This window comes from Acinonyx jubatus, chromosome E3 (genome assembly GCF_027475565.1).
Source record: "Acinonyx jubatus isolate Ajub_Pintada_27869175 chromosome E3, VMU_Ajub_asm_v1.0, whole genome shotgun sequence".
Classification (NCBI taxonomy): domain Eukaryota; kingdom Metazoa; phylum Chordata; class Mammalia; order Carnivora; family Felidae; genus Acinonyx; species Acinonyx jubatus.
In genome coordinates this window covers 12,606,426-12,622,988 of record NC_069398.1, presented here as the reverse complement: position 1 = coordinate 12,622,988, position 16,563 = coordinate 12,606,426, and the positions used below count along the sequence as shown (strand labels likewise).

The 16,563-nt window shown below is 35.7% G+C and overlaps 1 protein-coding gene across 1 annotated transcript in view; it reads right to left on the bottom strand.

Annotated features, from left to right (window-relative positions):
• Positions 1 to 16,563, bottom strand: part of LOC106970513 (phospholipid-transporting ATPase ABCA3-like) — a 179,733-nt gene that overhangs the window by 47,288 nt on the left and 115,882 nt on the right. The window contains 4 exon segments of the mRNA XM_053212893.1: positions 5,055 to 5,355; positions 6,352 to 6,520; positions 7,020 to 7,118; positions 15,030 to 15,180. Of these exon segments, the coding sequence (XP_053068868.1) occupies positions 5,055 to 5,355; positions 6,352 to 6,520; positions 7,020 to 7,118; positions 15,030 to 15,180 (720 nt within the window).

Here is a 16,563-nt window from a genome sequence, read left to right as displayed (position 1 = left end):
CTAGAAAATCTCTATAGCTAAAATTATACTTTTGATGAAAGACTGCCTACTATCTCCCTAAAACCGGGAACAAAGGAAAGAATGCCCACTCTCACCACTCTGATCCAACACTGTGCTAGAGGTTCTACCCACGGCAGTAAAGCATAAATAGTAAATAAAAGATATGCAGATCATAAAAGAAGAAATAAAACTGCTTTCATTTGCAGGTGACTTGATTGTCTATATAGAAAATCCAAAGGAATTCACACACAAAAATTTGAAACTAATGCATGAATTCATCAAGTTTGCAAGATACAAAATAACGTACAAAAATCAATTGTTTTCTATACACTAGAATAAACATATAGACACCAAAATTAAAAATACAATACCATTTATATTTGCTAAAGAAATGAAATGTTTAGGTGTAAATTCAACAAAATACATACAGGACATGTACGATGAAAAGTATGCAACACTGATGAAAGAAAAAAGTTCTTCATGGAATTCTAAATAAATCAGTTATGTTCATGGATGGACTCTCTAACACAGTAAAGATGTCACTTCTCCCCAAATTGAGACACAGATTTAATTAAATCTTGTCAAAATTCCAAAAATTTATTTTTGTATTTATAGACAAGCTTATTCTAACATTTAAATGGAGGGGCATCAGGGTGGCTCTGAAGTCAGCTAAGTGTCTGTCTTCAGCTCAGGTCATGATCTCATGGTTCATGAGTTTGAGCCCTGCATTAGGCTCTGTGCTGACAGCTCAGAGCCTGGACCCTGCTTTAGATTCTGTGTCCTCCTCTCTCTCTGCCCCTCCCCTGCTTGCATTTTGTTTCTCTCTCTCTCAAAATGAACAAACATTAAAAAAATTTAAAAAATATTTAAATGGAAACAAAGGAACTAAGAAACTTTAGATAATAAGAAAAAAGTGGGAGGAATCAGCCTACCACATATCAAACGTAATAGTGATGAAGGAAGAGATACACAGGTTAATGGAATAGAAAAGGGAGCCCCCAAATAGGCTCACATGCACCCAAATGATTTTTGATAAATGTGTGAAAAATTAAATGGATATCATAGTTTAACAAATGTTATTGAAGCACTTGGACATCTACAAGTACAAAATTTATCCTTGACCCACATCTCACATGTATTAAGGTCAATGCCAAATGAATCATGACTTTAGATGTAAAGTGTAAAACTAAAAATTTCAGAAAACTATAAACATTTAAGATAAAATTTTCAGGATCTAGGGCTAGGCAATGAGTTTTTAAATTATTTTTTAAACATAATTTATGGCCAAATTGGCTAACATACAGTGTGTAAAGTGTGCTCTTGGTTTTTGGGGTAGATTCCTGTGGTTCATCGCTTACATACAATACCCAGTACTCATCCCAATAAGTGCCCTCCTCAATAGGCAATGAGTTTTAGACTTGACACCAAATACACAATATATAAGAAAATGAATATGTGGGACTTCATCCAAATAAAAAACTTTTATCCTGCAGAACCCATTAAGATAATGAAAAGATAATAAACAGTACGAGAAAGAATATATAACTAACTCTCAAAACAACAGTAAAAAACAAAACAAAACACTATCCACTTAGAAAATGAGCAAAACACTTGAACACACATTTCACTGAACATGATACACAGATGTCAATAAGCATAAGAAAGGATGTCAAAGGCAAATTAAAACAACAATGAGAATCTTAAGGTTTGCCTCCCTCTCTGTTTTTATCTCATTTTTCTTTCCCTTCCCCTATGTTCATCTGTTTTGTTTCTTAATTTCCACATATGAGTGAAATACGATATCTGTCTTTCTCTGATCGACTTGTATTTCACTTAGCATAATACATTCTAGTTCCATCCATGTTGTTTCAAATGGTCTTAAATACAGAGAACAAATAGAGGGTTGCTGGAGGAGAGGTGGGTGGAGGAAGGGGTAAATGGGTGATGGGAATCAGGGAGGGCACTTGTGATGAGCACTGGGTATTGTATGTAAGTGATGAATTACTAAATTCTACTCCTGAAACCAATACTACAATATATGTTAACTAACCTGAAATAAAAAAACATAATGAAATACCACAACACATCTATCAGAATGGCTAAAATAAACATAAAAATAGTGACAACACAAATGCTGGGGAAGATGAGAGGAACTCATTCATTTTTGGTGGGAATGTAAAAAGATACGGCCATCCTGAAAAACAGTTTTGTAGTTTCTTCAAAAAACAAACATGCAACTATCATGAGTCAACAATTAAAATTAAAATCCTAGGCATTTATCCCATAGAACTTAAGATGTAGGTTCACACAAAAATATGTACACAAAGTTTCATAACAGCTTTATTCATAAAAGACAAAAACTGGGGGGGGGGCGGGGAACGAGGTGTCCTTCAATGGGTGAACAGTTAAACAAACTGTGGTACATCCTCATGATGGAACAGCTCATAACATATGATGGAATGAACTATGGAGAGACACCACACCAGAGAATTATGCTGAGTGAAATGCCAAACCCAGAAGTTTACATATTATATGATTCCATTTTTATGTCTTGAAATGATTAAGCTATACAAGTGGAGAACAGATTAGTGATTGCCAGGGTAGACAGGGAATGAAGAGAGCAGCAGGAATGATCCTTGTGGTGATGGAATGTTCTGTATCAATGTCAATATCCTGGTGGGGATATTGTACTATAGTTTTGCAAAGATGTTACCCTTGGTACACAGAATCTCTCAGTATTATTTTGCACAACACTAAAATGACAATTATCTCAAAACAAAAAGTTAAAGTATCAAATTCAGTGCTAATGGTTCTTATTCTCCTCCACTTCTAAAGGGAAAACAAAATCTACTTTAGTCCTCTTCAGAGATCTTTCAAACCTATCTTTCTTTCTTTCCTTCTTTCACAGCCTTAACCTCTCTTGCCTGGATTATCACAATTATATCCTAGCTGACTTCATTGACATTGGATCCCTCCCCTTTCGAATCATTCCCTCACATTTAATTCAGTTTGATAAGATTATATTTAATTATATGCTCATTATGTGCCAGGAATTGGGTTAGGTTCTAGAGATATAAAAGAAGTTCTGGCCTCTCCACAATTAGTTTCAGAGGCACATGAAAAATGTGCTATTGTAATTCAGTGAGATAAATTCCATAAAAGAGGCATTCATCTAAATTGTGAAAGAAGAGGAAATGTAAACTGTTGTTTGGTAGGGCAGATGGCATTTTTCAGTTATTATAAGCTCATATCCTTTCTAAAGCACATACTCACTTATTTTGTGGTTCTGCTTAAAAAGTTAGCAGTGATTTCCCCAGTGTTAATGTGTATACTATTTGAGAAGAAAGTTAGAGAGGAGAAATTATCTAGAAACAATTTCCTTGTTAGTAAACATTTTCTTATAGTTTGGGGAAAAGAGAGAGCAAGTTCTCGCTCTACCTTTACCCTAAAATTTTCAGTTAAAAAAGGCATGCAGTTTGGAATAGAGAGAAACCATGTAAAATTAGTAGAGTTCACTTATAAAAGGTTCTGTGTCTAAGCTAATGAGAGTACAAGATAGAAAAGTACATGTAAGGTTCTTAAAAAACAAAGTAGGACTGGCTAAGCCTAAACATTATCTCTCTACGACTTGATAATTTCTAGCTAATGAACTTTAAAATAATAACACTAAATTGAGAATGCTTATCAGTGGGGCTACTGTATTATTCTATTGTATTTTTCAGTCTTATTATCAATATAATAAAGCATATTTAATCATTTTACTTTTTTAATGTAAGCAGTATGTCATAATTATTTATTTATTTATTTATGTTTTTTTTTAATTTTTTTTTTTCAGCGTTTATTTATTTTTGGGACAGAGAGAGACAGAGCGTGAACGGGGGAGGGGCAGAGAGAGAGGGAGACACAGAATCGGAAACAGGCTCCAGGCTCTGAGCCATCAGCCCAGAGCCTGACGCGGGGCTCGAACTCACGGACCGTGAGATCGTGACCTGGCTGAAGTCGGACGCTTAACCGACTGCGCCACCCAGGCGCCCCAGTATGTCATAATTTTTTAAAAATAATGATTTTTAAATCATTTAAATCATATCCTCTGTCCTTATTGTATGACCTTGGTTAACAAAGGCTTACCTACTATTTGTAGTGGAGGAAGAATAGGGATGATTATTCGTAGTCAGCCAACCTATTACTTGTAGGTTGTAGAATCAGTATCAGTATGATGTTTATAAGGAACAATTAACATTTCTGAAATGCATTTTTACAACAGAACCTCAATGACAGAAGAAAAAGAACCATACAAGCTTGCCAAAACTTCAGGCTGTTTGCTAACTCAAGAACACTGTTCATCAGATCACAGTTAAAAAAAAAAAAAGTGTAGTCTCTGGGAGGAAATGATGACTTAAGAGAACAAACAGACTTTATGGTCAGAGAGGTAATGCAGTGCAGTGAGTGGTTAAGTTTGCAGATGTCAGCAGAACAGATTAAAGTCTCTATTTATTACATGCCTGATACGGGGCAAATTACTGCTTCCTTAAATGCCAGTACCCTTCATTTAACTGATGTTATGAATAAAAATATCTACTATAGGGTGCCTGGGTGGCTCAGCTGGTTAAGCGTCTGACTTGAGCTCGGGTCATGATCTCACAGTTCATGGGCTCGAGTCCTGCTTTGGACTCTGTGATGACAGCTCAGAGCCTAGAGCCTGGAGCCTGCTTTGGATTCATTGTCCCCCTCCCTCTCTGCCTCTCCCACAGTCGCACTTTGCCTGTCTTTCAAAAATAAGTAAACATTAAAAAAACATTAAAAAAATAAATCAGGGTGATTGCTCAGATTAAATAACATGCAGGTAAAGTGCTTAGCTGAGTTCTTGTCAAAACCAAGGGCTCAGTAAATATAAACTATTATTGCTAGTATCTTAAAAACAAATGTATTCAGAGGAACTAGCCCATTAAGTCTTTAGTTACACTGTAGCCAAATATACCATTAAGACCTTCTTTGCAAATCATACAACCAGATCTTCATCTAAGAGCAGTCTTTTTTTACTTAAAGAGTCTTACCTTGCACTTCCTTAAGTGTGTGTTTGTCAGACTCTAGCATACTCCTAAGATGTTTTAGGAAAATCAGGGTCAAATTAGAATTCCCAGAAATAGATAAAGGCACTATAGTTTGACCATATTGATTCAAATCCATTTGTCTGGCCTTTTCATCATTATTATGTAAAAAATTTTCAGCCTTTGAGAGAAAAGTAAAGGAACCTAGAAGTGCCAGCATCTGTAGCAAAATCAATTTCCAATTCCTCCAACTGAACAGCGCCCTCTTTATGAACATGGCACAGAACTGCTGGTGGTAGAGGGAATACTAAAGAAGGAGAAAAAAAAAAACACCGTGTTACAATATTCATGGACCCAAACAGATCATTCATGATGACATTCATTAAGATGAATGAACACTCTGGAATTTTATAGAAGACACATAAAATTTACCTACATAAATACTTAGAATCTAAGCATAGTGTGACACTACCTGAGAGTTTGATCAGTCTTTTCTTTATAAGGCAGGGGTCAACAAACTATGACCTATTTTTGTAAACCAAATTTTCCTGGAACACAGCTATACCCATTCATTTCTGTATTGTCTATGGTTGCTTTTTTGGAGTGACTGCAAGAGAGACCAAGTGGGCAACCTGCCTCAAATATCTATTATCCCTTTCTGCAAGTTTGCTAGCCACTGTTGTAAGGTATTAAATATGGTGTTTAAGGTCTGGATTTTCATATAACACACTTAAAATCTCAACAGGATGATTTTCCCCAGACTCCTGACAGTCAAAATACAAACAAACAAACAAACAAACAAACAAACAAACAGGTTCCTTATAGGAGGAAGAGATAATTAGAAGAAGAAGCAAAGAAATGCTGGGCAACTCACTTCCCATGGGAAGAGACTTCCCATGCTGAGGATCACACTGATTAAGGAAACATCCCTTATGCAGTATGAATACCCACAGCAAAAACTTAAAACACTGGGCATACTTGATTACCAAAAACCATGCTCTTTCCAGTTCTCTTTAGCTTCAGTGAACTACCAAATTTCCGGGTTAGCAATTTGAGAGAAAAGAAAAGAATTCTAAGACAGAAAAAAGAACTAAGGAATAGCAATGGTGAGAGTGACCTTTATCTAGACCTCATCACTTCTGCACTGGGAAATTAATTAGTTCGTGGTACAGACTGCTCCCTAACTGGTGGGGTGCAGTGGCTAAGAATGCCACACCATCTTTGTTCAAGTAGTAAAAGAAGATGTACCTCTTGTGCACCAATCAAATAAATATACATAAGGTTTCTTGGCAAAGGTGCTTACCCCAGTATTAAACATAATAGCAGGACTTTCGTTCATGGTGGAACACTGTGCTCTCTCATTGCTTGACATATTCCTATTCTGGTTCTTAACTGAGACTTCACTCATCACAGAGGGAGGTGGAGTTTGGGTAGCTGGGATATCTACTTGTGAATCTTCCATATTATTGACTCTGCATAAAAATAGAACACAGCATTTAATTTCAATTCTATCCCATGTCTTATTTGAAGAATGTGAGTCACAACATTCAACTCAGAAGCCTCCTTGGTTTGCTTATTGACTTGGCAGGGGGCATTATATGGAGGCAACAGGGTAACTCGGGTAGAGTAGTGGTTCCCAAACACCAGTCACAGGACTGCTGCGAGACATAGTAAATCTAGGAAAACTAGTGCAAGGTATTGAATGCTTCATTAGGTTGAACTGATTCAAGTTAAAGATTAACATCTTAGTCATATTTTGAGTATATCAAAATATCTGCTCCTATTTTGAAATGATGGCAGTATTTTTTCAGTGTTGCTGTAAAACAAATCATGTCAGTTCCCTCCTCCTCGCACCTCTTAAATTTCTAATGTGTGACTCTGAGCCTGGTGAGTGTACAGAAGGGACCAAGATATGGTCCTCCCCCCACCCCCTGGCCATGGTTTTTATTTTCCCTATGTATCCTTGCTCACCTAAAAAATACTTCTTCCATGGTAGTAACAGAGGCACCAAAGCTAGCAATGCGTAACTCATACCGTCTCTTTTCCAGATCAGTAAACAGAGCTTCAAAGCTAGAATAAGAATTAGAATAAAAGTAAGAAGGGGAAGGGAAATGGGGAAGGGGAGGAGTAAATGTTAGCACCAAATCAGAAGATTTTCCTACTTATATATTTTTATTTTGAACTGATTTCCCCCCAGCAGTGGGGAAAATGTAGCTCATTCTTCACTTCAATACTTATAATGGAACCCACAGACTGCTGCAGCAAATTGTTTCCCATTCTACTTAATTCTTGAAAACACGTAATTCTGGTCTTCTAAAACTACAAAAAGACTATATATGCTAATGACTCTAGGGCACATGAGTTAATTTATCATGCACATATACAGGCTATGGTTCTTATTCAGTAAGTTTAAAAAAAGGGCGGCGCCTGGGTAGCTCAGTCAGTTGATGTCTCTCTCTTGGTTTTGGCTGAGGTCATAATTCCAGGGTTGTGGGATTGAGCCTGGCACCAGGCTCCACACTGACAGCACGGAGCCTGCTTGGGATTCTCCCTCTCCCTCTCTCTCTGCCCCTTCCTCACTCATGCACTCTCTTACTGGAAATAAACTTAAAAAACAACAACAACAACAAAAAAACATATTCCAATTAGCAGGGAAAAAATCACTCAAAAATAGAAAATGGAGTAGGTATAGTAAAAATTATATGCAGAGAAGAACATACAGTTTCAGCAATCAAGAAAAGCCATGGAAATTGAGCCAGATGCAATGTAGAGACATCAAGAGTGGGTTTAAAAATTTTTTTTAATGTTTATTTTTATTTTTGAGAGAGGGGGAGAGAGAAAGGCAGGGGCAGAGAGAGAGGGAGACATAGAATCTGAAGCAGGCTCCAGGCTCTGAGCTGTCAGCGCAGAGCCCAACATGGGGCTCGAACTCACGAACCTCAAGATCATGACCTAGGCCAAAGTCAGAAGCTTAACCAACTGAGCCACCCAGGTGCCCCAGAGACATCAAGAGTTTTAAAGAATAGTTTTCCTGGGAAGATTTTACAGTACTTCATGTTTAAAAGATGATCTTTTCCAAAACCCTCCAGGTCTCAAAACCATGGGATATATTCCCAATGAGGAGCAAGTGAAGTGTTTGCCCCTCTCAGTGTTGGAGGAACTCAAAATTCACTCTTTGGAAGATAAAAATTTCCTCCATATTTAAACTTAAATTGTTTTCCATTCAATACATCTAGTTTTGCACATTGGTTCTAAACTTACACCCTTAGTTATATAGAACATGTATAATCTACCTACATGACAGCCTTCACATGTTTTAAGTCCATTTCTTCTGGGTGCTTCTTCATTCCTAGTGCTTGACTTTTCAGCTAGGATTCACACATTTTCTTTTTTTTCTTTAATTTTAGTTAAGAAATTAATATGTATGCATCATAAAATATTTAGAGATGAATTATAAAAATATAAACATCATCACAATACCAGGCCCCAAAGACACCGACTGTTAATACACTATAATTTGGCATATTTATTTGTTTTTGTTTGCTTTGACTTTATACAATACATCACAAAATTAAACTTGTATAATGCTTTAAATGCACAAATATAGCACTAACTGGAGACAAATACCCATTAACAGTTTAACAAATAAATTATGGTATGATATGATACAATAACATCTAAGTAAAATGTAGATTTTTCCTCAGTTATCTTAAAAATAGGAAATCCTAAAAGTCCTACCATAAACAGCTGACCAAAGATTCAGATAAACAAAACAAGATTCAGAACACTATTACGATAGGATTTCATTTCTGTAAAACTAATTATTATTATTGTATCTATGTCAGTATATGTATGCAATGTACAATATATTGTATTCATGTCAGTATATGCATGTAATGATCCTGAGAAATATACACAGAAATTTTCCCAGTAATTATGGGAGACATTCACTTTCTATTTCATACACTTCAGAACTAAATAAGCTTTTGATTCTGTAGCTGAGCAAACTTTAGCCTCCTTAGTGATAATCAGTAAAGAAAAAAGATAATAGGTAAAAAAAAATTATTGTATGAGCCAATCATAATGTGAAGAACATGTACTTTTCTCATTATATAAGTTTTATTATGTATAATATATAAAATAGTATATATTTAACAAATATAATTATATACATTCTATATATTATACTTGAGATAAATACAAAAAATATAAAAAAGAAATAAAAGTGACCATCTTGAGTATAGCTGTTTTTCTTATATGTCTTGTTATTTATTATATACAATATATAATACATGTTATCTATAATACACATAAATATATATTTAATAAGTATATAGATAAAATTATAAAGATAATATATAGTCTACTTAAGAGGAGAATACAGAAAAATATAAAAACAGAAAAAATGTGACCATCTAGAGTATACTACTGTTGACATTTGATGTATTCTACCCATTACGAAGTTTTTTTCATTACATATGTTTTTAAATTTTTTTTCAACGTTTATTTATTTTTGGGACAGAGAGAGACAGAGCATGAACGGGGGAGGGGCAGAGAGAGAGGGAGACACAGAATCGGAAACAGGCTCCAGGCTCTGAGCCATCAGCCCAGAGCCTGACGCGGGGCTCGAACTCACGGACCGCGAGATCGTGACCTGGCTGAAGTTGGACACTTAACCGACTGTGCCACCCAGGCGCCCCATGTTTTTAAATAAAGATATTTTTTTACTGAGGTATAACAAAGTGTACTGCTTATGAACTAATTTTCACATATGTACATACCTGGATAACCACCCAGATAAGATAGAGAACATTTCCAGAACCCCACAGGGGGATTTCCCAAGGCCCTTTCTTAATCAATAACTTCCTTCCCTGTGTCTATGTGTGCACACAACCCCCCCCCCCCACGTGCGCACACACACACACACCTAGGCATTTTATGGTAATTTTATTATTTTTTTTAAAAAAAGATCTTATTTTGGGGGCACTTGGGTGGCTCCATTGGTTAAGCACCTGATTCTTGATAGTGGCTCAGGTCATCATCCTAGGGTTGTGGGGTTGAGCCCTGTATCGGGCTTTGCCTGCTTGGGATTCCCTCCCCTCTCTCTCTGCTCCTACCCGGCTTGTGCCTACTTTCTCTCTCTCCTTCTCTAAATAAATATTAAAAAAAGATTTTATTTTTAAGTCATCTCTACACCCAATGTAGGGTTCAAACTTACAACCCTAAGATCAAGAGTCATATGGTCCACTGACTGAGCCAGCCAGGCACTCCTCTTATAGAGGTGATTTTAATTCTAGAATTCCATAACTAAAGATTTTTTTTCTTTTCTTGAACTTCATATAAATGGAATCCTACAGCCTATATATTTTTTCCTAATGTTTCCATGTCTGTGAGATTCATTCATATTGTATATACTAATATTTTTTTCTTTTTATTGCTATATTCTTCCATTTTCCTGCTGACGGACATTTTGGAGCTATTATGAATAGTGTCTACAAATATAAACACTCTTCTACGTCTCTTCTCAGGGACAAGTGTTTTTTTGGGTATATATTAGGAATAATTGCTGAGTCGTAGGATAAGCACATATTTAGCTTAGTAAACATAGCAATGTTTACTAAGTTTACATGTTAAGCAGTTTTACCATTTTATACTTCTATCAGCAATGAGATCCATTTACCATGTTTATATGCTATAATCTGTCTTTTTAGTTTTAGCCATTCCTGTGGGTGTGTAGTGGTAATGTACTGGTTGGTCTCTTTATTTTTTGCAGTTTTCTTCATAGTTCTGGGAAGAATTCTTGACACAGTGTTCTCCTTCAGGAGTTCTCTTTTCTGCCACAATTATTTGGTCAGTTTTTTACTAGTCAATCAAGAATTTCGTATCATTTTATCCCATTTTCCCTCCTCCAAGTGTTCTCTTTAATTGTTCAAGTGTTCTCTTTAATTTGATTGAGACTATAAAGCAGAGAGTTTCTAAAATTTTTCATTTTGGGAAATTATTTTCAAAGTAGGCATTTCTTATTATTTCTTAGATTGGTGCTTTTATTTCAAAATGCAGTATCTTTTCTACAGGCATTCTTTCCCTTTTCACCTTTATGAAAGAGATTGATGTTTATCCATCATGTGGAGGAAACATGTGGAGGGAATTCTGTCCAAGACTAAGATGAGTTTTTGCATGATTTAGTGATTTCTTAGTTCTCATTCTAGGTTTTGTTGTGTTTGATTGTTTTCTTTGTGAATCAACCATGGGATCATCAATGTCAATTTTTGAAGTTTAAAATTAGAATTGGATTGGCACATCTCCAGTTTTCTAACACCACGGGTGTTGATGGGAGAACATAAAGTTTGGAGATAAATGGCCTTGTGTTTGAATCCAATTGTATCACCATTTCTTTTTGACTTAATCTCTCTTGATTTACTATTAACTTAATCTTATTATTTGGTATAATCTTTCTAAACGTGAGACATCATATCTCTTATAAAAAGGTAAAATTAAGTACATTTGATTTTCTTCCCTTATTTGTTGCAAAGTTATTCCATCTGAACTAGCATTTATTCCTCTGCAGTCACTTCATAGTGGTGTGCCTCACATGCACTTTATCCTAGCTTGGAGACTTGAAGTTACTTACAGCTGTGAGAAGCACAATGAAAATTTCTCCCTCTTTGTTTGTTCTTATATTTTAAGTTGAAAGATCATTTACTTTGATCAAAAGATTGAATCAAAACAGGAGTTAAAATTTTTTCTTTCCTTGACCCCAGCACTGAAGCTTCTTTTCCTTCTTGATGATATTTTAGACTTTTCTTTTTCTCATTTCCATATCCTAACCTCAAAATCTTATGCCTTTAAGACAAGTTGAAGCCAGACTAGAGGAAGGTTTCAGAACACTTCAAAAGAAGCCTTGCAGAAACATAACAGTTATCTGGAGCTTTCATGTGCACATTTAATTTCCCTTCTATTTCTTCCTGGTTAACTTGCTGGACCTTGTCTCAAATACTAGCTCTTCTTCTGCTCTACCAAATAGATTCTTGTAACCCTCATATACCTTTCCAACTTTTCTGCTTAGGAGCCAGACTTGCTCAAGACACCCTAAATTAACATGAAATGAACTACTTTTTAAATTACCGTTGAATAACAGATTGGGGTGATAAAATTCCTGATATTCTATAACAACTCTATTATTCTTGTTTATTGAATTTCAGCTGTCAGTCTATTTTCTTTATCTTTGGGATCTGTGGTAAAAATTTCATTTTTGAAGCTTCCAAACAATCTTGAGGTTATGTTACGGAAACTTGCTTTTCTATGTATCTTCCAATATTGGCCTGTATCTAAAAATACCAGATCCTTCCTTCTTTCCAACCATGAAATTTACCATGATGTTGTACATTTTCCGTAAAATATCTGACTCTTTTTTCCTTCAACCAACATTTTCTTGATTATCAGAATTAGATATACAGAGTTAGTTTGTTTTTTATTTCCTCCACTTTTCTAAGACATATTTGTTGGCGACAAACCTCAGAGACTCATCAGGAAATCTGCTTTGAGGTAAATTTAATATTTGTTGCATGACTATACTTGATTACTCTCTTTATTATGTTGTCTTGCTTAATTAAACCTTATATCAGGAATAACACACTTCCTCCTTTTAACTTGTAGGAGTTTCACAAAATTATACTTGTTTCTTTTTTTTCCTATTGTCACCTGCTGGTTTCCCTTTATATTTATAGCCTCTTTAAAAAATTTTAAAAAATGTTTATTTATTTTTGAGAGAGAAAAAAAGAGTGAGGGCAGGACAGTCTCTAACTCATGAACTTTAAGCCTATAAATATTCCCTGATATGTAGCACTATTATGAGACCCATCTTATGTCTCTGTGCCTTTGGAAGGCTGCATGTCACTCCACTGCTACATTCTGAACTTAAGCTTCATTCCAACAAGTCTCAGCACTGTTTTACAGCAAGTTACAACACTGTTGTAAAGTTTCAAGAGTACTTTCCTTACGAGATACATTCAATGAATCAGAATACAAGTATATGCTGTTAACATTCTTTTTCTCTTCCTTATTGTTTATTCAGATTTGTGAATAAATCCGTATTAGGACAATATCTTGCAAACAGTTTGTGCTCAATTATTATTAGCTATGAAAATCTTAGCTGGAATGAAAGATCACTAAGAATTGTAACCATCATTTCTTTTTTTTTTCATATTATACTCTGAAAAAATAGATCCATAGGTATTTTTGTCTTAAAATTGTTTTTCCTATTTCATACTTTAAAACATCTCCCTGTTAGAAAAACACATTCTTCCCTAATTTCATGGCTTTCAGTTTATTCTGTAGTGAGTCCATCATTCTAAATCTGAATTTATTGCCCAGCAATCTATAATTAGTTGTTCACCTTCTGGATCTTCTTTTTCTGTTCTTTTTTTTTTTTTTTTTTAAGTTTATTTATTTTTGAGACAGAGAGAGACAGAGCATGAACGGGGGGAGGAGCAGAGAGAAAGAGGGAGACACAGAATCAGAAGCAGGCTCCAGGCTCTGAGCCGTCAGCCCAGAGCCCGACGCGGGGCTCGAACTCATGAACGGTGAGATCATGACCTGAGCTGAAGTCGGACACTCAACCAACTGAGCCACCCAGGCGCCCCTTCTTTTTCTGTTCTTGAAGCCCAAATGATTAGTAAGAATATGTGATAAACATCCTTTGCTTCCAAATATGAAGGTATGATAAAATATGGAGAAGATATTATCAATATGAATATGAAGATATGATACAATAAATAAGAATACATTTTATAAATATGAAACAAATACACAGAAAATATCATCTCCTTCAGAATATTTTCATTTCCAGTTTTAGACATTTTTTGAGAATGCCATTTGTGCCCACATGAATAAAGACAGGCAGATAGTGTGATAAGTTTAAAATTTTTTTTTCAACGTTTATTTATTTTTTGGGACAGAGAGAGACAGAGCATGAACGGGGGAGGGGCAGAGAGAGAGGGAGACACAGAATCGGAAACAGGCTCCAGGCTCTGAGCCATCAGCCCAGAGCCTGACGCGGGGCTCGAACTCACGGACCGCGAGATCGTGACCTGGCTGAAGACGGACGCTTAACCGACTGCGCCACCCAGGCGCCCCAATGTGATAAGTTTAAAGAAGTGGTTTACCTTTATGTCTCCTTCAAGAGAGACTGTGCATTTCACATGGATCACAAATGTCACAATGGGCCAAAGCACTCATCTGGCTCCCAACTTTACTGAATGAGTCAACCACCATGCATCTCTGAGGTTACATATCTAGAATTTTATTTCTAATTCTCCATGGTATTTCATTCTCTTATTCCAGAAGATGACTAGAATTTTAGTTCCATTCTGGTACCTGATCACACTATACAATGCTGCTGATTCTCAAGAACTTTCAGATTTACTAGAAAAGGGGGCATTAAAGTCCTTCATATTCTTCTTGAATATGACAAGTGGATTTACTTTAGGAAATACTACATCAACTACTTACTTGTATATTACAAGAAGATAAAAATATCATACTCTGAAAGTCTCTGATAAGTACGCTTAGTTTCCATTTCCCTTTATTAGGATGGTTGTCTTAGGTAAAGTTATTATTCTTTGTGATTCCCTTTGATGAAAAACTTGCCTAGCTAGTGTAGTCAAACTGCCTATTTACTCGAAGTTCTTGTCACCTTGACTTCAAGAGCCACCACTAAATTTTTATCTCATTATATTTATATTTCCATTCACTTCACTCACCAGACAAGTTTTACTCTACCAATACCATCCATTATAGCCAATTAAAACCAGGAATCTATAGCCAAAAGCAGCATCCTTCTTTTCAGTGCAAGTGATAGCAATGACTGGAGTTTTGGTTTGTTAAATAAACTCTATTTGCTATGCCTGAAGAAACCAGAAAAAGCAATAATAACATCCGGTTATCTAAACATCAATCATTTTACATTCTTTGGACTCATACCTGTGTGTATACTCTTTGGGTAGAAGAAAAGATATTTCATTATTAACATTCTTCTCCAAAGTGGCTTCTGGTATATGATACTGAATAAATTTTAAGATTTCTTCAACATTGCAGTGAGCTTCCTTCACCATGACCATGTGGTATCCCACACCTGAGAAAATCCATTTAGAAGAATGAATAAAACAATTTTGTATTTCCAATATTCTTGTGAGACCACACTTGGCTTTCCATGGTTTGTGTGAGGTAGAAGATAAGGCATGCTAATCATATGATTACAAGTCTAAGAAATCTAGTAAATACTTCTTTTGTAATTTCATTAATTTTCTTAGGGACTGAGAGAACAGAGATAGGGAAAAATCTCTGTTACATAGTCTCTTGTTGTACTGACAATAAAATCTGAGAAAACAAGGTTAATATTCATTAAACAGATATACATTTGGTGCCTATTATATGTAAGGGGGTAAATTAATCAGATACAAGTCCTTTCTTTCAGAGATCTGAGAAACCTTTCCAAAGTAGTCTCCACCTCCACTACCTGCACTGCCCTAGGCTCTCAAAGGTGCGGCTGGGGGGTGGGGGGTGGGGGAAGGGTAAGGCAGTAAAAACAAACAAACAAAGAAACAAACACACAAATGAACAAAAATGCCGTCAGGGCTCTTCAGAACTTTGTGAAAACATTGCAGTGGTACTCTGATAGCTCAGGACAGGACAAAAAAGCTAAGAAAAATACTTCTGAGGTACATCAGTCCTTTATTACAATGGGCCTTTAAAGGGTAGGAAGAGGGCAGCAGCATAGAGAGAAAACCTTTGAGGTAAAGAAAATAGTTTAGAAATGGAAAGCAAAGAGCATTTGTCAGATCTAAAAGCTGGGAACTGAATTATAGCTTCAAGAGATCCCCATGATCTCATTCATATACAGATCCCATCCTCTGCTAAGAGCAAAATCCTGATCCTATTACTAACACACTTGAAGACAGTGATAAAGAGAATCTAAATAAAGGTGTAATACATCCCAATATTCGCTCAAATACAGGTTATATTAACTCAGTCTTCCATAAACGTGGCCTAATAGACCAGGGTATACCATTTACTGAGGATAATTACCAATTACTTTAGTCTGCACTATTATTTTATTCACAAATTTAATTATAAAAATGAAAAAAACATGCAAGGAAACTAGAAAATATAACACTAAATGGGATGGAAAAAATCAAGAGAAGCAGACACACAAATGTTTTCCAATAAGAAAACATATATATCCAGAATATGGCTCTATTAAATGGGGATCTATATAACTTACCTGACAGAGAATTTAAAATAACATAATAAAGATGCTCACCAAGGTCAGGATACCAATGCATGAACAAAGTGAGAATTTCCACAAAGAAACAGAAAGCTTAAGAAGTACTGAAAAGAGGCTCGGAGCAGGAGCCAAGATGGCGAAACAGCATGGAAGTTTTTTGTGTGTCTCGCATCCATGAAATACAGCCAGACCAACACTAAACAATCCTACACACTTAGAAAACTGATTGGA